This window comes from Protopterus annectens, chromosome 2.part2, assembly GCF_019279795.1.
Source record: "Protopterus annectens isolate FY-2018-M chromosome 2.part2, PAN1.0, whole genome shotgun sequence".
NCBI classification, from domain to species: Eukaryota; Metazoa; Chordata; order Ceratodontiformes; family Protopteridae; genus Protopterus; species Protopterus annectens.
In genome coordinates this window covers 439,391,851-439,419,180 of record NC_056730.1, presented here as the reverse complement: position 1 = coordinate 439,419,180, position 27,330 = coordinate 439,391,851, and the positions used below count along the sequence as shown (strand labels likewise).

At 40.5% G+C, this 27,330-nt stretch overlaps 1 protein-coding gene across 1 annotated transcript in view; it reads right to left on the bottom strand.

Moving 5' to 3' along the window:
• Positions 1-27,330, bottom strand: part of ANKRA2 (ankyrin repeat family A member 2) — a 536,537-nt gene that overhangs the window by 26,824 nt on the left and 482,383 nt on the right. Inside the window, exon 11 of the mRNA XM_044063946.1 lies at positions 14,383-14,463. Coding sequence (XP_043919881.1) covers positions 14,383-14,463 — 81 coding nt within the window. The remainder of the gene's footprint in view (positions 1-14,382; positions 14,464-27,330) is intronic.

The following is a 27,330-nucleotide window of genomic DNA, read 5'->3' as shown; positions in this document are numbered from 1 at the left end:
AGGACATCATTTAACCAAGAGACAGAAATTGCTGAGACTTTGAAAAAAACTGCAAAGATAAGCAAGTTGTCCAAATTTGGAAAAATGCTGAAACCCTGCAGCTTGTAGTGGGCTATCACTGTAGCTAGTCACTGTGAACACTGTTACAGCAGTGAACACACAAATGGTAAGGCAAAAAAAAAAAGATAATGTGATGCTGACACAAAAGCTTATGAAATGTCTGAAATCTGGATGAATAGGAATGTGATGACATGTACCTTTTAAATCTATAGTTACTTGCAAATTCAGATGTGAAACAATCTGTTGCTAAAGAGACAAATGGACACTCAGATTTTCTGGAAGGGTTAATGGCTGCCAGAGTGTTGGGGGGAGGTCCATCAGTCATTCTGACTTATTTGACTGTCCTTTGTTCTACTTTCCTTTTGGAACTTCAGTGTAATTGCTTTTTTTAGATGTCCACTTACCAATATTTTGCTGAAACTATATTTTTTTTGCCAAAGTCAGATGAGGGAGGAAAGAATCCCTTCGACAATGTAGAGGATTACTGAAAAGTCTGAAAGATTCTCTTAAGCTTTTCCCTCTTGTCACACTTTGTGAACCTTCTACTGCAAATGTTATCAAAAACTAAACTTCTGTCCAATTCAATTTTTCATTCCTGACATCTTCTGGGGATGGGTCTAAGAATACATCCAGTCAAGCCAATCCTCCTTAAAACAGTTTCAGTGTCAGCAACCCTAGTAGTAGCATCTACAGAATCATAAATGCATTTTTAAATAATGAGTACTGAGTTGAGTAAGAGAAAAACTAAATTACACAATGCAGATTTTACCTCACAACAGGAAGCTGATGCCAAAGCATTCCTCATAATTGCACAACTAGTCATGACAGTTTAGACTTCCAAAAATCAAAGCTGCAGAAGCATACACGTTTCCCAAACTTATCAAAAGTGTTCCCATCCTTATCAGAAGGATTAAAATAAAAAATGTTTAGGAGCAAGTGGATTTATTAAAGCTCTAGCTATTGGGTTAGGTCTGGGATTGGTGTTTAATGGACTGAAAGACTAAGTAACTTTATATAATCCATCTTCTTTCTTACTGGAAGCAGGCTGAGCTGTCATGGAAAAAGCAGGCTGTTTCAAAAACATCCTCCAAGGCTGACAGAACTGGAGGATAGGAGAAGGTTCTGGAACTTCCAGTTGCAACAAATCATAATATTCTCTTAGAAGACTCAATGACTCCAGTATTCTCCTATCAAAAACACTGACTCATCCTGGAAACAGTCTCAGAGAAAGTGATTCCCTCATAAGGAGACTCAGATACCACACTCTCCTCAGAATGCAAGTCAGAAACCTGAGGAGAGAAAACTGCATCTATCCTTTTACAATCCCCTATGTATTCCAATTCTTGAAACTTTTCAGGGAAAGAGGAACCCCTTTTCTTTTATCAGAAAGTGCTTTTCCAGAAGGATCAAGAGCCTTCACAAGACCCCCGAGCCAAGCCCAATAATCTACTCTTGTCCAGAGTAAATGACACAGAAGATAAAGGTTTAGTTTTCTGTCTCTTTTTGACAAGAACTTCTGAAGAAACAGAGCCAATATTGCCAGCAAAAACTTCCACAGGGATGGGTACAACATTCTGGATTAGCAGGGGTGCATTTCTAACCCCTTCTCCCAGGACAGAAAATAATATCTCTCTCTTACCCACCAAGGGGACCCAACAGCTGAGAGGACATGTCTACGGCCCTGTCCATGGTGGTTGTATGGACTACACCAGAGGGAACCAGAGAGAAAGATGAGTGGTCTGAGTAACCAACTTTGGCCAAAGCAGCATCACCCATCTGTGGCAGAAGCAATTTATCAGCCTGCTGTGGAAGCAAAGATTGCTTAATCTTTTTGTGGCTGGAAGAAGGTCCACCTGAGGAACAGTTACTTTTTTCTTTGGTTGAGCCAAAAGTGGTGCTTGTTTCTTGGGGAAGCTTAGCAGTAACAGTTGGTAAAGCAGGAAAGTAGCAAAAAATTAACTTTTTCCCCCAGAAAAAAAAAAAAAACATTTTAAAGACACTCTCCAGCAACAAAAAGGAAAATAACCACATTTTTTCCACAGATATAGTAGTTTCAAAGAATTTTTAACAACAGAAGTAAAAGGTGAGCCCTTATTTTAAAAGCATATAAAATTCACAAGACAGTCAGCAGACACACTTTTTCCTATCTTTCTACATTAAAAGAACTTCTTTTTAACGAAAAAGTAGGTTTTCTTCAAGAAAAAGATAAAATGGAAGGTTTTTCCTGAAGGGAACTTATCTGCCTAGCAATGGAACAGCATTAGCCAACAGGCAATCCTCAAAACCTCAGAGGTGTGCTCTTCTTGGTGGCAGGAAAGCTCTGAAAAGCATGCAAAGACATGCGCACACACACACACACACACACACACACACACACACACACACACACACACACACATGCATCATTCACATGTCCAGCAACCTGGAGGGTTCACCAATTCACATATATTCAACTTTGGGGATTTAGGAGGCAACTGGCGCATCAAGCAGAAATCCACAAAGACACTGAGAAAGTGTGCAGACTTCACATAGAATGTACCCCAATGTAGAATCAGACTGGAAAACCAATGACTGTAAGGTATTAATACTATATTGTCCTGAAACTGACTTATAAAGATATTTACAATTGTTTAGACACTGGAGAATAACCACAGAACAATCTTCCTACACAGACATTACATGTGGGTTACTGGAAAAATATGCATCATTATACTAACAAAAATATTTTTGTTACTATTAATTTTCAGAGGTGATTTCTGAATTATGCACAATTAATTATATCAGGTACAACTGTCAGTTACAGGGTTTGTCAGAAACTATTTAAAAAGTGATTTACACATTTTAAGGAAGGACAAGTCCATTATGATGGAAATAAATTAACACAGACATATTTTGAAAATCTTTTGAGGGCAACACAGTTCTGCATGTAAAGATCATCTGTCTTACTTATTTTACTATGTCATTTTCTAAACACTAAAAATATGTTCATCAAATGAAAAATAGTTGAAATAGAGTACAAAGAGTTGTTACAATACTGACAGAAAATGATGTGTATACTTAAATCAAAAAAATTCAGAAAAAAGTTTAAAAAATGGATTAGAATTTATTAATGAATATATTTATAAAAATAACCAGATGCTCTAATAAACTGAACTTGGATAAGCAATTTTCTTGAATGAAGAATGTCTTCACCAAGAGGAATTGAAAAATACTTTCCACTTTATAAAGTGATGGAAAACACAGCCCCTGTGTATTATGAGTTTATATATGTGTACAAATATGACTAATCATATATGTTTTGTGTGTTGTGTGTGTGTATTATATATTTTGGTACTTTTCCCGTTATCGGGGAAACGCTTTAAATGTGGTAGCTGGTGGTGGAAATCATTGCACAGCTGCTTATTTAATGTGTTAACTTGTGTACTGTAAGCTAATTCATCATAGTGAATACATGTGGAAAAAGTGTGTCTTTTTAGTTTAACCCTTTCAAAGCAGTTGCTGCCACTTTATAAAAATAGCTTCAGAACTAACAGCTGTTTCCAATTCAAATAGTGATGCAGCTATTAAAGTGTTTAACATGTCAGCTATCATTATTTTACTTTTCAGGTAGTTGTGATGCAATTTTATTTACATTTCTTATACGTACGTACATGACAACGAGAAGGTGAATCACTTGTTTAACTACCGTACATTTCTCATTTCCAGAGAACATGGCAACCCTTTCAAAGCAGTAGCTGCCACTTAAAAAAAAAAACGCACAGTTGCTTTCCGATTCAAAACGTAAAGCTCATCAGGCCTAACAGCTGTGCCAGGATTCTGATCACAGCTGCAAGATGCCAGATAATTCAGATTACTGTATCTATTTTTTTATAGTGGCAAAGTAAGACAGAAATTTATTTATTATTAACATTTATTTACTAGTATTATTAACATAAATACAGAATACTAATGCAGCTCCTCATAATCTGCAGTACCGCAATTAAATTGTTGGCCCGATAATGGGAAGTTGTCATTAATGTCTGAAAGTAAAACATTGTGGAAGGAGTAATGCACTGTACACACGCTGCTGCAAAGTGATACATTTCTCATACTTGATAACACGGCAACCCTTTCAAAGCAGTAGCTGCCACTTTAAAAAAAAATGCATTCATAGATAACAGCTGCTTTCCGATTCAAAACGTAAAGCAGCTGTGCGAGGATTCCGATCACCACAGTTGCAAGATGCTAGATAATTCAGATTAATGTATGTATTTTTGTATTGGTAAAATAAGACAGAAATGTAATTATTAATATTTATTATTAACATGAAAATACAGAATAGTAATGCGACTCCTGATAATCTCCAGTGTCGCAATTAAACTACTGCCCTGATAACGGAAAAGTACCTATATTTTAAATGTTATATATATATATTTGTTGTGTTGAATGGCACTTTGATAAATCAAAAAGTATTGAAAGAAAATTACTGAAAACTTAATTTCTTTGAAAACCCATTTCATGTAACCAAAATTTGTAGAAAACTGTTGAAGGTGTGCAATAGGCAACTAGTAGTGCATGTAGATGTTTATCTTGTAGACTGTCAAACTGACAACTGGTGTTAGCTATAGACAATCACTGCTGGTGAAGTTTCCATTTGAGTTCTAGGACTAATACCCTGTGTGTACGCTTTCCTTTGTGGTTGTGCAACTGTGTAGCATACGCAAGTAATGGATGTGGTAGCAATCCTCCTAGATTGGATGGGGGGATTAATCTCGTGCAAAGACATTTTTGATCTGTGTGATGTTTTCTACAAATTGCAGTTTTTAATAAAATGTGATTCAACAAAGACATACTCCTGTATATAATTCTAAATACATGACTGTGTTGGTACTCTAAGACCATTCAAATGAGGAAAATGTCTTCCCTCCGATACATGGCAACCATGAGGTTGATTACACACATCTGGATGTTGGTAAAGGGCAGATCCCCTCACCCCCCTGCATGAGGATGTGGGAGGCTTTGGCCCTGTTAGAAAAATCTATACATGCTGCTTAGAAAATATATTTACATACATGCTGCCTAGAAAAATATATTTACAATGTGTGCTGCTTAGGAAGATGTGTATTTAAACATTCAAACATATATAAGTTGTGTGATCAAATATATAGAGAAATGTGTGCTTTAGTTAGGAATAAATGTACTTAAATCCATAATAGAGAACAAAGTTTATGTAATGCATTTAATTCTGTCTTACTAGAATAATAGTAGAAATAAACCTGCATATTATTGCTTGAAGCACAAGCTGCAGTGTAATCAGAAATTTGACCTTGGCAGCTTGCAAACACAGCCTGGCTCATGTCTTTCAAGTAAAGATTATTTTGCAAAGTTAGAAAATAATAAATCTGTATGTGTGTCCTCTTTCCTGCCTCCACCAGGAGAGTAGCCTTGTGCACTATCTCTGATAGTGTGCAGCTGGGTCAGGAAGACAAAGAAAGGCATTAAGGAAGACATACATCTATTGTATTTGAACTAATCAGAGAACCTTGAATTGGCTACATCCTCAGGAGGTCATCGTGACTGACCAGCTGCTTGCAAGGCTGTAACATTCTCATGGGAAAAAGACTTTTTGAAAAACACAAATTCAGCACTTTTTATGAATTACTGTGATGTAAAGACCCTGTCACTGACCACACCAGTGAGGTGGGCAAAACTGATAATGACATGTATAAAACAGGTGTACTCTGTGAATAAAGTTAGACAAAATTCTGTACAAACTTGTGTATGGTTTTGGCTCCTAATGTACATTAGAGTTTTAAGATACTCAAGTTCTCCTGCATTATTGTTTGTTATTGATTGACATTGTGTTTGAATAACTCAATGATTTTTACAGTCTGACTCTAACAATTTATTTAACATCTTGGTCCTAATCGTGCGAATTCCCTTGGTAAGCTACAGGTCAGAATATATAGGTGGTACTGAAGTCTGCAGAAGAAGGAAAGACCTCCGACTGAATTGTCGTGAAAGAGGCTGTCCACTTGTCTGATCTGTGGCAGCGGAAAACTGGGTCCTAAAAGCCTATCAAACATAAGCAGGAGGCTCGGGTAAGCAGAATTCCTCTCTTTGTTTTGTTTTAGATCGGGGACCAGGTTACACTGTGCTATTGCTAAGGTTTGTGATAGCAGGGAGAGAGGTAGTCGAAGTATTGTATCTTGAGTCATAGATCAGGAAATAAAACAAAGCAAAATAAACAGTCATTCTAGACACTACTGTGAATACGGGGAATAAGATACCACGTGGTACAAGAGAAAGGGTTACGTAACAGTTCTGTTGTTTTTTTTTCTCTCTCTCTCTCTCCTTTTTTTTTCTCTTTCAAGAGACATGGGAAATGAGTGCACTAAAGGGTCACGTGACCCGCCCCTAACAGAAGATGCAAAATATATGCAATCACAGAGAGCAGATAATGTGAGATATTTTGCAAAATGGGTTAACAAGTATGACTTTGATGGTAAATTGGATAAAATGTCATTAGTAAAACTTTTGAGACAGTTAAAATCTGATGAAGGTCAGGCAAAAACAACGGCAGTTGGGTGTTCCTCAAGCACATAGGTGGATTGAGGAAGCGAACCAAGGAACAGAAAAATAAAAATGCAAAGGCATTATTTTTTAGACAAAGAGGATAATAACATAATAGTAGCATCGGTCCCTCCTACCACGTCCACCGATGCCTTACTCAGAATATGAAGTGGGAGGCGGCTGAACCCCGTTACCCAGAGACAACAGGGATATTAAGACAACCATTTGTAAGAGAACCTATCGACTAGATCCCGAACACGTCAAACACTTATAGATGTTCAACCCGGCGGAAGTTTATTAGATGAGAGTGAGGAAATCTGTCCATTAATAGAAGTACCTAACCCACAGGCAGGACAGGAGGGCCAGGCCTCAACTCTCTTAGTATATAGACCGTGGACACCGGAAGACATCCGAAAAGCTACAGAAGGAATTCCCATCCAAAAATTAACTTTGAGAAATTTCTACAGGATTTACAGGGTATGAGATTGAGTTACCACTTAAATGGGGAAGAGGTAGAAAGAGTAGTTAGACAAATTTTAGGTCCAGACTGGCACATGATTTGTGGCGCCTGGAATGCCCGTGACGCCACAGGCCACTCCCACATAGTGACGCAGAACTAGATGCTAGATTGAAGGGTCTTACAGACCGCATTACTGAAAAATGGAAACCTAGGGCAGACTGGACTTGCATTAACCAGTGTGTACAACAAGATAATGAAACTGTGGATGCATACTATGGTAGATTATTAGAATGTTTTAATAACCATAGTGGCATGCCTGTTCCTGAAAATCAAAAGAATGATAGTTCATATGAACAACAATTGAAGAATGCATTTTTGAAAGGTTGTATTGCCCTATCAATAGCTTCATCACGAAGCACATGATAGATCACCGAACAAGTAGGCTTCAAGCCTTATTAGAGTATGCTAGACATGCCGAAAAACATTTTAACAGTAAAAGAAAAAGCAGGTCTTCACAGCTGAAGACGCAAAGGAAGTTTTGTAGTACAAGCAGCCAAAAGGGTAAGCAAAATACTCAGGGTAATAAACGCTCTGACAGAAACTCAGAAATTTATGAGAGCAGAAAGAAAAAGGTGAGTGCTTCAATTGCGGTAGAAGGGACATTTGGCAAGGGATTGCAGGAGCAAGGCACCGGATAAGGAAGATGAGGATTGACTATATGACAGTTATGCTGCTCAGCAGTCACCAGGAGAGACTAATGAGCAGGGGATGATGTAAATACCTTAGAAGAAGCAGATGACATGCAACTGGATGTAGAAGTTGGGGAAAGTGAAGTTTTAGATCTGGCACTACTGAGCTTAGAGCTCTATTTCGGAAGTTACACTTCTGGTGGAAGGGAGAAAGTCAAATTTTGTGTGATTCAGGAGCATCACGAACTTTGATACATCCTTCAAAGTTACGGAACATTCTGAGTCACCTGATTACATATTAGTGAAAGCAGCAAACGGACAGCTGTACAGGGAACCACTTTCCCATGATATAGCAATAACTGACCCGTCTGGGCATGACCCAAAGGAGTAAAATAGTACTTTCTGCCAAATGCCCCATGAACTTATTAGGAAGAGATCTTATGCAACTTTTGGCATAGCAGTAGTCCCTACCATGAACGGTATGGAGGCACAGAGACAAACTGATACTTTTTGAATGCGGGTCGGAGGGTGAAGCTTATTATTGGTACAGCCAGGATCTGGTTACAACCGGTCCAGGGGCAGTGACCAAGGAACTGATGAATGTAGCCACCAGCAAGGTGCCTCCCTCGATGTTGACCAGCAACATTTATTACATTGCACCCTATATTATTGTAGCACATCAGGACCTGATAAAGAATACGAACAAAAGTTGTTCAGGAATCCTGCAAATAGACTGATACTACGGACCCTATACTGGGACACTGAGGGCAACAGTGTAGTGAGTTGTTCGTTACCTCAGGAGTTTTGGAATTGTACAAAACGAATAAACTACCACACGTTAACCTAACGAAAAACAAGAATGTTAGGTGGGTAGACTTGGGTGACAAAGTGACAGGATGGGAGAGACTAACTGACTCAGAATTATCGGACTTAGGAGTACAGAAACAGAAACTGAATTGGTTAGCACGCCCAGCTGTACACTTACAACAGAGTGAAGACAGCTGATTGGCGTTCTTGATAGAAGAAGAAGAAAAAGCTTTGAGTGAAATACCAAATGTTCTTTGGTCAACAGGAAAATCAGACGTAGGACTTATTCAACAGCAGGGCCAGTAGTTATTACACCAAAATCAGCCTTTAGACCAAGAAAAGACAATATCCTTTGAGCAAGGATGCGGAACAGGAATCAAACCTATCATAATGGCATTACTTAAGGAAGGGATACTGGTGGAATCTTTAGATTCACCATGTAATACTCCTCTATTTCCTGTAAAAAGCAAGCGGGAATGGCGGATGGTACAAGATTTACAAGCTGTAAATGATGCGGTATACCAAGAGCACCTGCCAGACCCACATACCTTGTTAAATGATTTGAAGTCAACAAAATATTTCACCGTGGTAGATATTAGCAATGCATTTTTCTCAATACCTATCCACCCTGACAGCCAGCATTGGTTTGCATTTACATTTCAGGGCAAAAGGTATACTACCACAGGGATATAGTGAAAGTCCAACCATGAGATGGCTAGCAACCTGGCAGGGTTTTCTCCACCAGGGGGCAGCCAGGTACTACTTTATGTAGATGACATCCTGCTTGCAGCCCCTACCCAGCAGCAGTGTAGGGAAGATACAATAGCATTGTTGAAATTCTTAGCTGAGCAGGGGCATAAAGTGAACAAACATAAATTGCAACTTTGGAAAGAACAGGTTAAATACCTGGGATATGTGATATCAAAGAAGGTAGAACATTAGATGAAGATCGGAAAACAGCTATCTTACAAGCACCTAAACCAACTACCAAAAGGAAATGATGTCCTTCTTGGGAGCGACTAATTTTTGTCGAAGTTGGATACGAATTATGCTTTAGAAACGGCTCCATTGGCTGATTTAATATTTAAAACACCAATGGCAGCACAAAACACTGCACTGGACTCCAGAAGCAGAAGCAGCCTTTGTAGACTAAAACAACTGATAGCTTCATCATTAGTTTTAGGGCTTCGAATTACCATAAGAGATTTTGGGATATATGGCGTCAGTACTGGCAACAACATGGCGGCAAGCAACGCCCATAGCTTTCTATTCATCACAGTTAGATCCGGTGGCACGATCATTACCACCCAAGCAGTAGTCGCAGCTATGGCAGTGCAAGCTTCAGCCTCAGTGGTGTTGTTTCATCCTCTCACATTTAGAGTACCTCATGCAGTTGCGTTAATTTTACTGCAAGAAAAATAGCATTTTATCCCTGCCAGACATCTCTCTTGCATGACCATACTATTGAGTCAACCCCATATGACAATTGAGCGTTGTACAACATTAAATCGATCGACATTACTTCCGATTCCTGTGGATGGCATATCACAGAGCTGCCTACAGGAAATGGAACAAAGAACCAGACCTAGACAAGATCTTACTGATGTACCTTTAGCTGGCAGAGGTGACATTTTTGTGGATTGGTCCTGTAGGCGAGGTCCTACAGGAAAAACCTAGTGGGCTATGCAGTAGTGACTGATGGCGAAATCATAGAAGCACAACCCTGCAACATAACCTGTCAGCTCAAGCAGCAGAATTGATAGCTTTGACACGTGCTTGCACTCTAGCGAAAGGCAAATGTGTTAACATATATACTGACAGTCAGTATGCTTTCTCTACAGTGCATGTCTTTGCACAACAATGGAAAAACAGGGAATGATAACATCTACTGGCAAGCCGATTAATCATGCACAATTGATTCTGAACCTGTTAGATTCTATCCAGTTACCCACTAGAATAGCTATCTGTAAATGTGCAGCCCATACAAAACAACAAGATAGGATTTCAAAGGGAATGCTCGGGCTGATGCAGCGCAAGCTGCCTCAGACCCAGAAACTGTGCTTTTAAATGAAGAACTACAACCTTCTGAGACTCTAGATTTAGAAATGTTAAAACAATGCAGACATTAGCTACAAAAGCAGAAAAGCAAAAGTGGATAAAGCGAGGAGCAATCCTTGAAGAGGGACTGTACATCTCCAAAGAGAAAAGCCCATATTGCCATCTAATTTGTTTAGATATGCAGCTTTGTTGAGTCATGGGCAGAGCCATGTCTCAACAGGGGATGGTACAGTTAGTTAACAAAACATTCCAAACATATGGATTCTGAATTATACACAAAAATTTTGTGCAACATGTCATATTTGTAGCAAACATCATGCACAGGGAGCATTTAAACCAAAGCGAGGGAGCTTTCCAACACCACCCTATCCGTTCCATACTATTTGTATGGATTTCATAGAACTGAATAAATGTGAAGGGAAAAATACTGTTTAGTAATCATAGATATGTTTTCAAAATGGGTAGAAGCTTTTCCAACTAGAAATCCGGATGCAGCAACAGTAGCAAAGGCCCTAGTGAAAGAAATCATTCCTAGATTTGGTATACCAGAAAGAATTTATAGTGACAATGGGACACATTTGTAAACCAGACAATACAACAGCTTGGGAGATTTTTGGGATTTCTTTGAAAACCATTGTGCTTATCACCCTCAGTCAGCAGGACTGGTGGAAAGGTACAATGGAATCTTGAAAAACAAGTTGAGAAAATTAATGAGTGAGACTCAAAAGACTTGGATTTGCTGTCTGCCTTTAGCACTGCTGAGCATGAGAACTGTTCCAAATGTAAAGGGCTTGACCCCTTTGAGATAGTGTTTGGAAGGGCATATTGTGTGCCACAATGGAAGGCCCTCATGCCTGCAGAGCTGGAGGCCGATGGCTCATTAGCTAGTTACATGAAGAAGTTATTAACAAATAAGACTGTTTTGCAGTTGAACTCTTTTCAGATAAACAAGAAGCAAAACCGGAGGCCGTGCTGACCCGGGGTCCTGGATTTGGCTGAAAATCATAAAGAGAAAGAACTGGGCGAGTCCAAGGTGGGAAGGTCCGTACCAGGTACTATTGGCAACACCACTGCAGTGAAAATTGCTGAGAGATCATCTTGGGTTCATTTAACCCACTGCAAACCTGTTAAGAAATTTAGTTTGGACATACCACAGGAACAGGATGGCCAGAGGCAGAATGAATAAAAATGTGAAACAACCCCAGAGACATTGGTTCACTGGCCTACTGATCATACACTTAATAACTATGTTTGTAGTGACCTTTTTGTTGTTATGGTTTTTCTTGCATATAACTACAGAAGTGAAATTAATAAAACGTGATGAAGGACTGGCTATAGACTGGCACCCAAACTTTAACACATACCTAGCTATGAAACGAGTTTATGTAGAGACTATGAACGTTTCAAATTGCTGGGTTTGTACTGCAATCCCCACAGCATATGGAGGACTTTTGATGTCTGCTGTCCCCTTGGGAATAAATGAAACTTGGGAAAACCTGTTATTTGACACAGGCACTGTGAGATCACAAGACAAAGTGGCATTATTTTTGCCTGTTACTCAGAAAGGAATTGTTTGTTTTGTTAAAATGATACACTCCAGGTTGGTTGGAGTAACTGTAACATAACTGTGTCTTACAAATGTTATATAAAACCTATAGACCAAGGTACTAGTTGTAGCAATTATGGTTCATACTTAAGCTTGATGAAAACAACATTGAGAGATGTGCAAAAACTCCTGAAATATATAGACAATTATCTGTTATAGATAAGAAAATGTTTCATTCAGGGTTAACCGCATCAGTACAAAAGTAGAAAACTGTTATTTTGTTTGTGGGAAAAAGCCTATAAATGGTTACCTGAGAATTGGTCCGGCAGTTGTTTTTGGGTTATCTGGTTCCAGCCATAAGACATACTGCAGAATTGCCCTGGGTAAAATACGAATGTGAGAGTAGCTCAGCAAGCCGAAAATACAGTCAGAAAACCTACTAATCCAGTGGGTAAGATTGAAGCAAGCTGGAAGGATCATTCATCTGTGAAGGACAAAGAAAAATTGACCCATATGGACTTGAGTGACAGTGTTATATCCTGGGCTGGGATATTCCCAGCTCAAATCAATTTGGGAACTGAGGAAATTGTCAAAACTCCTCAAGTAATGAGCAATGCGACTTTTCGCTCTTGAACTTGTGACTGATGAAATGAATGCAATGAGAACAGTTGTATTACAGAACCGAATGCTCTCGACTTCACCCTAGCGGCGAGGTGAATGCGTCTTGGCCGCTTATCAAAGAAGAATGCTGTGCGTGCATTCCAGACAACCAGCATGAAATTAATGATCACCTGGAGGTAATACAGCAGGTGTCAGCAATGGCAGAACCAGGCCCAAACCCACTGACGAACTTTTTCCAGAATCTGTTTGGGGGGTGGGGTCGGTCCTTATGAACATTCTGATTGCAATTTGTGTGGTACTGCTCATAATTGGAGCATGTGGATACCCTGTGTGAAAAAATTAGTTAAAGATTTAGTTGATGTATCAGTGACTGAAACCATGTACCAAGATATGGAATTGAATTTGTTGATACCAAGTGAAAGCCTATCTGAAATATAAAACAAATGACTTACTTAGCTGAAAATCCTTGAAAGGAAAAGGCTAAGAAATGAACTAATACTGTTTATGTTTCAAATAAGCATTAAATGCATTAACAGGAGGGAGAATGTTAGAAAAATCTATACATGCTGCTTAGAAAATATATTTACATACATGCTGCCTAGAAAATATATTTACAATGTGTGCTGCTTAGGAAGATGTGTATTTAAACATTCAAACATATATAAGTTGTGTGATCAAATATATAGAGAAATGTGTGCTTTAGTTAGGAATAAATGTACTTAAATCCATAATAGAGAACAAAGTTTATGTAATGCATTTAATTCTGTCTTACTAGAATAATAGTAGAAATAAACCTGCATATTATTGCTTGAAGCACAAGCTGCAGTGTAATCAGAAATTTGACCTTGGCAGCTTGCAAACACAGCCTGGCTCATGTCTTTCAAGTAAAGATTATTTTGCAAAGTTAGAAAATAATAAATCTGTTGCATGTGTGTCCTCTTTCCTGCCTCCACCAGGAGTAGCCTTGTGCACTATCTCTGATAGTGTGCAGCTGTACACAGGAAGACAAAGAAAGGCATTAAGGAAGACATACATCTATTGTATTTGAACTAATCAGAGAACCTTGAATTGGCTACATCCTCAGGAGGTCATCGTGACTGACCAGCTGCTTGCAAGGCTGTAACATTCTCATGGGAAAAAGACTTTTGAAAAACACAAATTCAGCACTTTTATGAATTACTGTGATGTAAAGACCCTGTCACTGACCACACCAGTGAGGTGGGCAAAACTGATAATGACATGTATAAAACAGGTGTACTCTGTGAATAAAGTTAGACAAAATTCTGTACAAACTTGTGTATGGTTTTTTGGCTCCTAATGTACATTAGAGTTTTAAGATACTCAAGTTCTCCTGCATTATTGTTTGTTATTGATTGACATTGTGTTTGAATAACTCAATGATTTTTACAGTCTGACTCTAACGAATTTATTTAACAGGCCCCCAAAATGTTAAAGTCTTTCAACAAAAAGGCAACAAAAGTACTTTTTAACCTACACATTGTAAGGATTTTATTATTACTATTATTATCTGCAGTTAAAAATGTCATTGCAGTAAATAATAAATGAATCAACACATTCTTGTTACTTACCACTCCTAAATCCAAGGGCTACAGCCATATCCAATGCATTATATCCTGAATCTGTTTCGATAGTAGGATCAGCACCATTCTCTACAAACCGCAAAAATACATTTTCTAAATCAAGAAACACAATGATTGTAAAGATGACAAATATGCACAAACCTATACAATGTTAGATGGCAAAAAATGAAACACCGTTATTGTTTCAGTAGGCAGTGACCTGGAAAAACAGATATGCAGATCTTTTTGTGCTGCATCTTCATGCATGAAGAAATATTTACTGCAATGATACAGCAGTATGCCAAACTCCTCTAGTGAAGAGAAATAAACCCTGACCACAGCCTAGGTGACTCTGTTGGAGCAGAACTAAGGGACGAGAGAAGTGACATGGATTCCTCTGCTCACCCCCCCTCAGTGGAGGCTGTGAAGTGCGTGATGCCATGGTTGCATCTTGGTGCAGATCACAGACCCCAAGAAAGTAGGGGCTTAAGTGGGGGGAAGAGGGTGCACAGCTGTCCTGAGGGGTGAAGTCAGTTATTGAAGCAAGCAACACACTTTTGCTGATACCCAGTGCATGTCAAGTACCATGTGTTTAACTGGGTATGCACAGTGGGGTTAGGGATGCAAAAAAAAATGGAAAAATAGAATACCCCCTGATTGTTGCTTAAATGTCTTCCCCCTGTCAGCTCTTCAAGTGTATGGGGGGCAAACATGTCTACAGACCATACCTCTCAACCTGGAAACATCAAAATTCTGGACAAGGCCCATGAAAAATAGGTACAAATCTGTACATGGATTAACATAAAATTTGCATACATAATTACACAACCCCGCCCACCCCAATGGAATTGTGGAATACCAACTTTCAAACGCAAACTGAAGAACAGAACCAAAATATAGCACCAGATTCCCCCTGCAGTCATTCCAATGTCCCATTACCTGGCTATTTCACCCCATTTACCATAAACACTAGTATGTGCATACTGCTTTACTTCTACAATGATTATTTGGATTTTATTTTTTTTACATTTTATAGCACAATGCACAAACACTAATAAATATCTAAAAGCAATACTGTCTCACAATGAAAACAGACTTGGCATTAAAACTGCTCTGCCCTTGAAACTCACATTCATTGAAACAGCAATGAAACCTACACCACATCCAAAGAAAATGCATCTGGCCAGTGGTGGATAAAGATTACCTTTGGGCTGTTTTCAAATCAGAGGCCCCTTGCACACAAATACCTTTGGGCTGTTTTCAAATCAAAGGCCCCTTGCACACAAAACAAGAAACATACATGCATTCTTTGATATACCTTCTTGACTTTATTAAATTATATTCCTTGTATAATACAAATCACTTATTAAACTTGAGTTAGAGTACATTTTAAATTTATTGTTTAAACATTTTCCAGTAGGCAATGAAGCAAAAATGCATGCACCAATAATGACAAAACTGCCATATATATATATATATATATATATATATATATATATATATATATATATATATATATACACACACACACACACACACACACACACACACACACACACACACACACACACACATGTAAAAATATAGAATCACAGTAGTGTAAGCCATAGGAATGTTGCACAGCTTCTTGCACATATTTTCAACTGGGGGGGGGGGGGGGGGGCAAAAGGCCAAAAACCATGGACACATTTTAAACATTGCTTGTATAAGTTTGGAAAGTTGCTTGCATAAAATGTTGTGTTATCACCGTGCATTTTACCACCTAGTCTTGAACCCAGAACCCTACAGTCTGCACTACAGTCAGAGCAACATACCACTAAGCTAAATCAGCAGTTTCCTGAAAGACAGGTAGACAAACTTAAATGGCTATCATTTGGTGAATTCAGCTCTCACTTTTCATCATAGCTCTCAACCTGTTAGCACAAAAATACAGAACACAGCCAATAATGGGGGAATACAGCCCCAAAATAGGGACACATTTCAAATACTGATCTTATAAACTTAGAAAATTGTTAGAATAAATGGTTTTGTTTTACCACCAATCCTGAAAACCAGAGATTTAATGAGGCACAGAACAAAAATGTGAGGCATAAATTCACAGGTGATGGTGACTAGGGGAATTTAGGCTCTTTTTACCTGTACGTACAGGGTTTGGAGCTTGAGTACCTCTAGCCACCAAATGTATCCTGTTGGGGGCATTTACGCGCACACACACACACACTTCTGTATCCAAACAGAATAAATAAATCCTGCCTTTCAAGTTTCAAGAGACACGTTCCAGCAAATAAATCCTCCTGCCAAAACGGCACGTATCTGGCTTTCCAACAGCTTAAAATGTAAATAAATCCTTTCCCTGCCCGAACGGCAAATGTAAATAAATCCTTTCCCTGCCCGAATGGCAGTTCATACACACACACACTCTGTTCTGTATCAAAACAGAATAAACAAATCCTGCCTTTCAAGTTTCAACAGACACTTTCCCTGCCAAATAAATCCTCGTGCCTTTCAACAGAGACTTTCCTGCACAAATGGCATGAACCTGGCTTTCAGACGGCTTAAAATGTAAATAAATCTTTTTCCTGCCCGAACGGCAGTTCATACCTGGCTTAAGAAGAACTCAGACAGCTTAAAACGTAAAATGTACATAAATCCTTTCCCTGCCCGAAAGGCAGTTCGTACCAGGCTTAAAAAAGAACTCCAATGGCTTAAAAAGTAAATAAATCCTCCTGCACAGCAGTCCAGTATTCAAACAAACACACGGCATACGTTGACGGAGCTGATGTCATCGCGCACGTGATGACGTCAGCCCCGAAAGTGCAAAAAAAAAACACTTCTGAAAAATCGGGAATAATGGGGTGCCACTCGGGAATCGTAGCACCCCATTATTGGGACCCCAAAACTCGGTAAAAACAGAGTAATTCGGGACGGCTGAGAGGTCTGCTGCAGATTGATAAACTGTCTTGCTGCTTAGCAGGTGTCAGAAGCAAGAAGTAAAAGAAAGCAGTATGATACGAGGAAAATAGTGAAATTACACAGAATAACGTCTGGATTAAGTCCAATGAATTAATGTGTGCTCCCTGGGGAAGGGGGGGGGGGTGTGCTGATTCACAGTAGTTGTGTGAGCAAAGCATAGCAAAAGTGGTTTACTACAATACTCACACAAGCATACAAGGATGATGAAGTGTTAGTTCTCTGTTCCACAAAGTCTGAAAATATATGAAAGCTAGCCCTGTACTGTCATCTTTCCTCTTACCAGTATATTTCTTCATCTGTTCCAAGAAACATTAAACTTCTGCCTAGATTCCTATTCTCTAACCGCCTGAGCAATAACACTGGTGTCAGTATTAAAGGAGAACAACGGGATATTATTTCTAAATTCTCAACATGACCGCAATTTTTCTCCCTATTATATGATCCTGTCTACAGAAATGTGCAGATCAGCTTTAAAAAAATACAAAATCAACTGTTTTTCTTCACCAGCCCGATGCCTTGCCATACTGTATTAGCTTCACTTTTAAAGATGACTTATCGCGCCATTCAAAAGCTAGCTGCCGTCTCTTAAATTCTGATGTCAGAACTACTACAGATCAGCAGCAGTTGTCTTAAAGTTCCCTCCCTCAGACTGACATCAGCACTACTATATTTGCATGCTTTTAAAAAAGCATGGAATGACCCACCCATCATGTGATGTCAGAGCTATGTTGGCTATCCCACTCCAGCACACGTTGTGTGGAACTTCCTTTCTTTGTTACTTTTTTCCTGCTGACTGCATTACATTGACGGATGATCAGAAATGCAAGATAACCTCCGCCAGAATCTCCTCCTTTCTATCATTGCGATAAGGTGAGTGTTATAAATCTTTTGCATTCTATAAGTTGATCGTGCTTTCCGGCAACTGTGAGCTATGATTTCTTGAGACCAACACCTTTCCGTGAGCAACTTGCATTGGTAATGTTATGAGAGAGAGAGCTGGCTTCCTTTTTTTTCTGCAGATTCTACTCACACCATGTGCTTTGCTTACTTCTTCATATCTTTTTTGGGCTTTAAGTTCCACAGAAAAATGCAATGCACATGATATGAGTAGCATCTGCCTTATGTAGCACTCATTATCTCACATCTCTGAGGCAGAAATGCCATTTGAAATGCTTCTGAGAGAGGCTGTAATATATCATGTAAACAAATAATGTTTGTGCCATTTCTTAGGGTTTGTTCGGTTGCTCTGTGACTGCAGAATGTAGCTTTTGAAAGCAACTGTAGAGTTTGGATTTCTGTTTCTAAGCGGTAGAAATGTATACTATCGCATAGTAGTTTTTGTTTGTTTGCAAAAGTGAAATGCGGAAAAGCACATGGTACAAACTGAAGCAGCCTATACAAGAAGGCTGATTTCCAAACTCTTAGCCAGCTATCAGTGTTTGTGAATTGTTGCTACAGTTGGGATTTTATTCCAGTGTTGGAAACGGCTAAAATGTGAATTTGTTGTAAGAGGTTAAGTGGTACGCTCATGCTTTCAGGTATTGCTGTGCTGTTGTTGCATAGCTGGTGTGCTCCGCTCATATTTTAGAGCAGCTGGTGTGCTCCGCTCATATTTTAGAGCAGCTGGTGTGCTCCGCTCATATTTTAGAGTAGCTGGTGTGCTCCGCTCATATTTTAGAGTAGCTGGTGTGCTCCGCTCATATTTTAGAGTAGCTGGTGTGCTCCGCTCATATTTTAGAGTAGCTGGTGTGCTCCGCTCATATTTTAGAGTAGCTGGTGTGCTCCGCTCATATTTTAGAGTAGCTGGTGTGCTCCGCTTATATTTTAGAGTAGCTGGTGTGCTCCGCTTATATTTTAGAGTAGCTGGTGTGCTCCGCTTATATTTTAGAGTAGCTGGTGTGCTCCGCTTATATTTTAGAGTAGCTGGTGTGCTCCGCTTATATTTTAGAGTAGCTGGTGTGCTCCGCTTATATTTTAGAGTAGCTGGTGTGCTCCGCTTATATTTTAGAGTAGCTGGTGTGCTCCGCTCATATTTTAAAGTAGATGGTGTGCTCCGTTCATATTTTATAGTAGATGGTATGACCCATAACTCTCTTTGAACTTTTGCAGTGGCTGTTGTTTTTCCCTTAAGCTGTGCATTGATTTCCTTCTTTGTTCGTTTTCCACATTAATATATACGAGTGACAATTTCAATCTTTTGGAGTAAGTGTTTTATTTTTCATCAGTAACCGGTAATTCTAGCTACTGAGTTGCCCTGACACTGTGAGAAAAGACATATTCAGGCCCAGAAATAGATTGGTTTTAGCATATTTATGTTATTTTATAACTGGTATGAAACTGTTTTTTAAAACAAAAAGTCTTGCCCAATACTTTAGCAGGGTAATAATTTCACTTGCACAGTAATTGTACAAGTAAGATTAATACTCTATACCTGCTGTAATTTCATTTGGAGCCTGGAAGTGAGATACCATTGTGTTTATTAGCAAAACATTTCACTCCCCCTTTACGCAGAGTACTAGCCCATGATTTGCAAATCCATGCCCTGTTACAGTATCTTTTAAGAGGAGAAAGCAGTTATTTCAGTTGTTTACATTTACTGATCCCTTTTCTTTTTCCACACACTTTTTGTACTGATTGGGGCGAAAACAGCTGGTGTGTGTCAGCACAGAACAGTGTCTTTGTTCACTCCAGCTGGCAAAAATTACATCACTGATTTTGGACTGTTTGGATGCTTTATATGAACACTAACTTCTCTGAGCAGTCTCTGCACAGAAATAATTAAAACAAAAGTGTGTGTGTGCTATTTTCTGCTTTTCACTGGAAACTACCACCTATACTTATTGTACAACATAGAAAATAAAAGGCAGGCTTTTTTTCTTCATTTTTTGTGATAGTTGGGAAGTTGTTGTAGCCTAACAGAAGAGGTCAAGTTTCCAACATTTTTGCAAGACCCCTGGTGTGTGTGGTGAAAGTGAATTTGATTGTCGGTTGCAAAAAGAATTTGTATTAAGTTGCTGGTCGAGAAGGGATTCTAATAACTTCAGTGCTAGTATATACTCATTTAACTCTTATTTCTTTGCATATGCTTTCTCATGATGTAAAGAGTTTTTAGGGGTTATAGGCTCCTACACTACTGCAGGCTAGCAGGGCTTGGCTTTTATTTAGCTCTATAAGTACCATCACTAAAGAAACAGCAGGTTCAATACCCAGAGGCTGCAGTTTGGAGAGGAAGGCAGGGTTTATGTTACCACTCTCTGGGGAAGTATGCTATATTAAACAGAAGAATAATTTCTTCCACAACTTCTACAGTAGCTTCTGATGTAAAGGGGTCTTACTGTCAACTACAGGGACAAGGAGCTGTGTTTGTGTGCTGGGAGTGAGGGAATCCTAACTGCTTAAGTACCAGCCTTTGTATACTGGTACTCCACCCATTCAGCCGGTACTCCACCCATTCAAGCCAGTACACCACCCATTCAGCCAGTACACAACCTATTCAATGGGTAAACCCATCCATTCAACTGGTACACAACCTATTCAACTGGTGTACCACCCAATCAACTGGTACATCACCCATTCAAGTGGTATACCATTCATTCAGCTGGTACACCGCCCATTCAACCAGTACACCACCCATTCAACTGGTACGTTTCCCATTCAGCTGGTACACCACCCACTCATCCATGTGATATTTTTTTCTAACTTAAAGTGCTATTTTGGGGGGGTGTTAGTCCCTATGCTGCCCTCAGCAACTGGCACTCTTTTTATTAAACTATATACCAACAGTATTCACTGTATGAGTAAGGCACGAGTAGGATCAACGCCCAGATGTCCTGGTTTGGAGGAGAACATTGGGTTTGTTTGTTTTGTCATGGTTTCATGACTGTGACACATTAGATAGGAACCCCAAGTTGTGTTAATGGTGGTGTGATTGCCATCTGCTGGGAAATAAGGACTAAATTTGCTTGTTGGGAGTGAGGGAATTTTAACTGCATCAGTGCCAGCCTTTGCATACCAACATATTCTCATTTATCTTTTTTTTTTATGTAGCAGAATTTATTTTTGTGGCTAGGCAATTTCCTACACTGCCTGTCAACACTTAGACAGTGCTATAGGGCTGTTAGGAAAGCATTTTTGTACTTTGATTATTGCAATTAATTCCTGAGGGTAGAAGTTTGGGGAGGAAGGCAAGGCCTCTGTAGTGCCTGCTATGTATGATCCTAGACCAATACCTCTCATCCTCTTAGTGAAAGAAATCTGGACAAAGCCTGACAAAATGGGGGAGAAGGCCCGAAAATGGGGACATATTTTAAATATTGCTCCCGCTCGTATTTTATAGTACCTGGTGTGCTCCATTCATATTTTATAGCAGCTAGTGTGCTCCGTTCATACTACTTTTGGTCTGTTCCTCTTAAAATTTGTGGTTTTCTGGCAAATCATTGAGAACGGAATTCACTAATTAATGATAGCCCTTTAAGTTTCAGTCTTCATATCTTTTTTGTAAACACATAGTAACACAAAACAATATTTTAGTAACTTTCTAAGACTGTACAAGCAATATTTAAAATGTGTCCCTGGTTTTGGGCCTTTGCTCCTCCCTCCAAATAAATTTTGACTTGTTCCAGATTTCTTCTGCTGTGAAATTGAGAGAGATAGCTGTGTCAAGTGGATGGTGCAGTGGTAGTGTTGTTACCTCACAGCAAGAGGTTGTCTGGTTGGATTCTTTGCTGGGATGCCTTCTATGTGGAGTGCATGTCCTCTCTGTGTTTGTGTGGGTTTCCTCCCATGTTACAAAGACATGCATCTAGAACATTGCACCCTGGCCCTCTGCTGAAAATTGGCTTTGTTCCAATTGGACTTTCCTGTTAAATAAATACAAAAATTTACAAGGAGCTGAGAGCTTCAGGGGAAGAGAAGTTTAGTGCTGCTTATTCCAAGTCTGTTTGTGTTAGTAGCACAACACGGTAGTAGCCTTACTTTTGATGCAAAAGGCTGTGGGTTCTAATCCCACAATATGCAGATGGATTGCTGATATTGTACTGTGTTGTACTTTAAAGGGAATGGATACTGTCAATGTCCTCCTTTGGAGGAATTACCTAGTAACTATGAACTTATCAGTTTGCTATCCATTCCTACTGCAATATTACCAGCTTATCATGTTTTAATGTAACATAGGCACATTATTCTTCCAGGGCAACAGCCTCTTTATTTGTAGATGAAACAATGAAATATTAGGTTGTTTCCTAGCAACACCCTCTTCATTAGTTACACATCCCTTTAATGTGCAATTATTTAGATGACTGACTTCTGCAGAGATTTTGCTTACTTATTGACATTGGTGGATTGTACTGACAGAAGTTTGAGTGGCCTTTTTTATGGTTTACGTTTTCTGAAATGGGTAGTTTTGTCATTATTGGTTAATACATTTTGTTTCATTGCTTACTAGAAGACTGTACAAAAAGTACAGTTTTGTACCTACCATAAATGTAGATGTTTGAGTGGTTATGCTGCTGCAGTCATCACACTTGGGTTATCCTGCCGTCAGGCAGTCCCGCAGTCGGCCTGAATTCCAAAGCCTTGGTCCGGCGTCAGTTGTCGTCACTTCTTCCCTGACGTCAGTGAGGCAGGGGTATAAAAGAGGCAGCCAACGCATTTTTCTTCAGTTTTTCTTGCCCCAGATGTCAGGTACCCCAAACTAAGAAGGCAAAATAAGAATCTTGCAAAACATACCTTAGTGCAAAACAATGGTACTAGTTGTAAGCAAATACACCATATAGACATGCATCCCAAAGGTTGAAGTACATGGAGGTATACGAAAAGCCCTGTAGGAGAAGCCTTGTTAGGTACAGGGGATGGAGGGAGGGTAACCTGGACTGCAGCAGCATAACCACTCGAACATCTACATTTATGGTAGGTACAAAACTGTACTATGTTCATTGTGCTATGCTGCTGCAGTCATCACACTTGGGTAGAGTCCCAAAGCTATGGTTGGGTGGTAGGAGCTAAACTGGGTTAGGTGCAGCTAAGATGGAAGGGTTGCTTTGGTGTTTATTGTCTTACAGTTTGCAGCTAAGATGCCCTGCAGAACTGCAGTGGCAAACCCATCTCTGTTTTTTGAGTATAGAGGAAGGTGGCAATGTTTGGTGAAGGTGTACACTGAACTCCAGGTAGCTGCCTCCAGAATGTCCTTTGTTGGGACTCCTCGGAGGAAGGCTGCTGAGGTTGCTGTAGCCCTGGTAGAGTGAGACCTAATACTAGCAGGCACTGCTTTCCCGTGGTGTGAGTAGCAAAAGCGGATGCAATGAGCTATCCATTTTGAGATGGTCTGTTTTGAAATAGCTTTTCCTTCTGAGCCTGGTGCATAGGATACAAGAAGTTGGTCAGATTTTCTGAAGGCCTTTGTCTTGTCCAAATAGTAACGTAACTGTCTGTGAATGTCCAAAGAGTGAAGGAGTCTTTCTCCTTTATTCTGTGGGTTTGGATAAAAGGTGGGCAAGTGTATGGTCTGATTGAGAGCCACACTGGATACTACCTTTGGCATGAAGGAAGGGTTGGTGCGTAAAGATACTCTGTCCTGATGGAAAATGATGAAAGGCTCCACTGCCATAAGTGCCTGCAGTTCTGAGACTCTGCGTGCTGAGGTGATAGCCAGCAGCAGGGCTGTTTTCCATGACAAGTACTGAAGCTCTGCTGAAAAGGCTGGTTCGAAAGGAGGAAGAGTTAACTTTTCCAGAACAAAATTTAGATCCCAAGTTGGAGTTGGTGGTTTTCTGGGGGGGGTCTTATGTTTTTTGCCCCTCTGAGAAACTGCCTTAACAAAGGATGGGAGAAAATGGGAGGAACTGCATCATAGTGAGCTGAAATGGCTGAAGCATGGATCTTTATGGATGAGAAAGAAAGGCCCTTGTGTAGCATCTCAGTTAGGTATTGGAGTATGTGCGGAATATTTGGGATGCCAGGATTTAGGCTTCTGGTCTGGCTCCACACACAAAATCTTTTCCATTTGTCTGAGTAAGTTTGTCTGGTGCTGGGCCTCCTGGCCTCCAAAATGACATTCTGGACGTCCTTTGAGAGAAGTGTTGTTTGGTAATTTAAGGTATTTTCCATGCAGCTAGGTTCAAGGTCCTTAGTTGACTGTGAAGGATCTGAGAGTTTTGCTGGGTTAACAGTAGAGGGAATTGAGGCAAGATCCATGTTGGGCTGCGAGTCAAGTTTTGTAGTAGTGGGTACCAGTGTTGACGTGGCCAGTCCGGAGCAATGAGGATCATCTGTGGTCTCTCTGATCTGGCTTTCAGTAATACCTGGGTCAGTAGAGGCAGAGGTGGAAAGGCGTAGACTGACAGTGCTGTCCAACTGAATGATAGGACATCCACTTTCCAGGCCAGGGGATACGTCCTTGTGTAAAATTTTTGTAGCTGGCAATTGTTGGTTGAGGCAAACAGATCTATGCCTGGTGGTCCCCACCTTTGAGTTATCATTGAGAATACTTGTGGGTGTAGTCTCCACTCGTGAGGGTCTATCAAATTTCTGCTTAATTTGTCTGCCAAAATGTTTTCTTTTCCTGGCAGGAATTGTGCTTGCAGTTGTACTTGGTAAGTTAATGCTGTGTTCCACAAGTCCATTGCCTGTCTGCATAGTGGGTAGGAGTGTGATGTCCTTCAAGGATGCATCTGCAGTCCTAACAAATGGGTTGTCCTGCCTCAGGCAGCCCTTCGGTCGGCCAGATTCCAAAGTCTGGGTCTGGCCTCGGCTGATGTCGCACTTCACCCGACGTCATAGCTGCTGTTAACCGGGTATAAAGGCATCAGCCGACACCATTTTCCTCAGTCTTTCTTGCCGCGTGGCGCCCGAAGCAGAAGCTGTTCGCAAGTGCCGGTCGGTCAGAACCAGAGATTGCTACTACCGAAGACTTCTAAAAAGCTAAGTACCCCGTTGGGGACTCTTTCTTGCCTCAGCCAATGTCAGAAAAAGTGAATAACTGTTTAACTTGTGGGAAACAAATACCTCAAAGATTTCCACTCTTACTGCCTACCTTGTTTAGGCCCAGACCACGACGTAGCAGCTTGTCTTGCCTGTGCTTCCTTCAACCGACGGACACTTAGACGTCGGTCGGAGTTTGCAGAGGAGTTTTTCGGCTACGCTTTTGCTTATAACATGCCGGAGACTCCAACTTCACAATTAGCTAAAAAGCGTAAGAAAAAGGACCGACACTCGCGGTCCGCGGTTTCGGCCGAAACTGCGGTTAAGCCAACCGCGAGTGTCTCAGTTTCGGCTGAAACCGAGTCCACGGTTCTTCCTTCGGCCGAAAGCATGCCTCCTACTACCGAGGCCTCATCCAGCATGACTGAATTTGCTACTGAATTTCCACCTGCTCTTGCAGGTTCTCAGGATTTATCAGATACTATCCCCTTAGATGTATCTTCTCCTGCACGTGGAGCTGCTAGGCCCCCTGCATCCATGTCAATTAAGGCCTTTTCCAGGGCTAAAGCAGCTAAATCAACAAAGACCGTGCCTGCTAAAACCCCCTCTCACAGGCCTAGCTCTAGTGCTCAAATGCTTAGTCTAGCAGAGGATCTCATTTCTTTGATCAGGGGATCCCAGCCTCACCCTGACAGGGCCTCTCACCCCCCTCCAGAGAAGAGGCCTAGAGCAGAGGCCCCTGAGCCAGTTTCTACAGATTACTCCTCTGATGATTCAGAAAATACAAACCCTCCAGAAGGCCCTTATTCTCCATACGAGGACTCTGATGCAGAAGACTCCATTCCTTCTGCCTCTCCTCCTGAGGAATTTTCTTTTGGGGAAACCTTGCATGCTATGAGAGAACAATTTCAATGGCAGGGCCAGGATTTTTCAGACTCTAGGAAAAGGCTTAGGACCTTTTTACATTTGCCACAGCATAGGCCTTTAGCCATTCCTCCAGTACTTACTGTTGTGGATGATGCATTTAATGATGCTTGTACTGCTCCTGACTCTCTTCCTCCGGCCCCTGCTAAGCCCGACAGATTCTACAGGGTTCCGGACACACATTATCACTTGTATAAGGCTCCTATTGCAGATCCTGAAACTATTTCACAGGGCCCCAAAGCTGTAGCAGCTGCCTCTGCCAAAAACACCCTCCCCTCTGAAAGAGAATCTAGGGCCTTAGAGAGATGGGGTAAAAAAGTTTATACTTCTACTACTCTTTCGGCTAGGGCCTTAAACTGCCAGTTCCACATGATTCAGTATCAGGAATTTATGTTAGATCAGCTAACTAAAAAACTGTCCTCGCCTGAACCTTTAGACCGAAAGTCCCTTCAGGAAATGGTGCATAACATTCAGCAGGTCAGTAATCATTCCTTAAAATGCGGCTATGATGCACTGGAGGCTTCCTTTAGATCAGCTATGACTGGTACAGTGATCAGAAGGCATGCATGGTTAAAAGAGCAATCCTTACCAGACCATGTAAAGTCAAAGCTCCTAGATGCTCCCATGGAAAAACACAGTTTGTTTGGCTCCCCTGCACAGCAAGTGTTGAAGAAGGTGGAAGAGAAGGCAAAATCTGTCCAGACAGTCAAGGATTTCTTACAGGTCCAGCCTCCGAGGTTTAGTAGGAACTGGCCTTCCAAGAATTGGTCCTTTCCAGACACCAACAGAGCACAGAGAGGCAGGAATAGGTGCCCAAGAGGCAGAGGTCAATCCAGAGGTGCCTACAGGGGACGTCAGTGGCAGCCTAACAACCAGAGAAGTACTGCCACAGATCCAGCCACTACCACTTCCACAGGACAATCACAGTGACTTGGCTCTGAAACCGCCTACCAGGGAACAACTAGAAGCACCCTTAGGTGGAAAGCTAGCCTTATTTTCAGTAAACTGGCATTACATTACAGGAGACAAATGGATTTTACAGACAATAGACAAAGGTTACAGGTTTCACTTCCATACTCTACCAAGGAAGAGAGGAATGCCAAACCTACCTCCAAATCAAAAGACAAACGCTCTAGAGTAAAT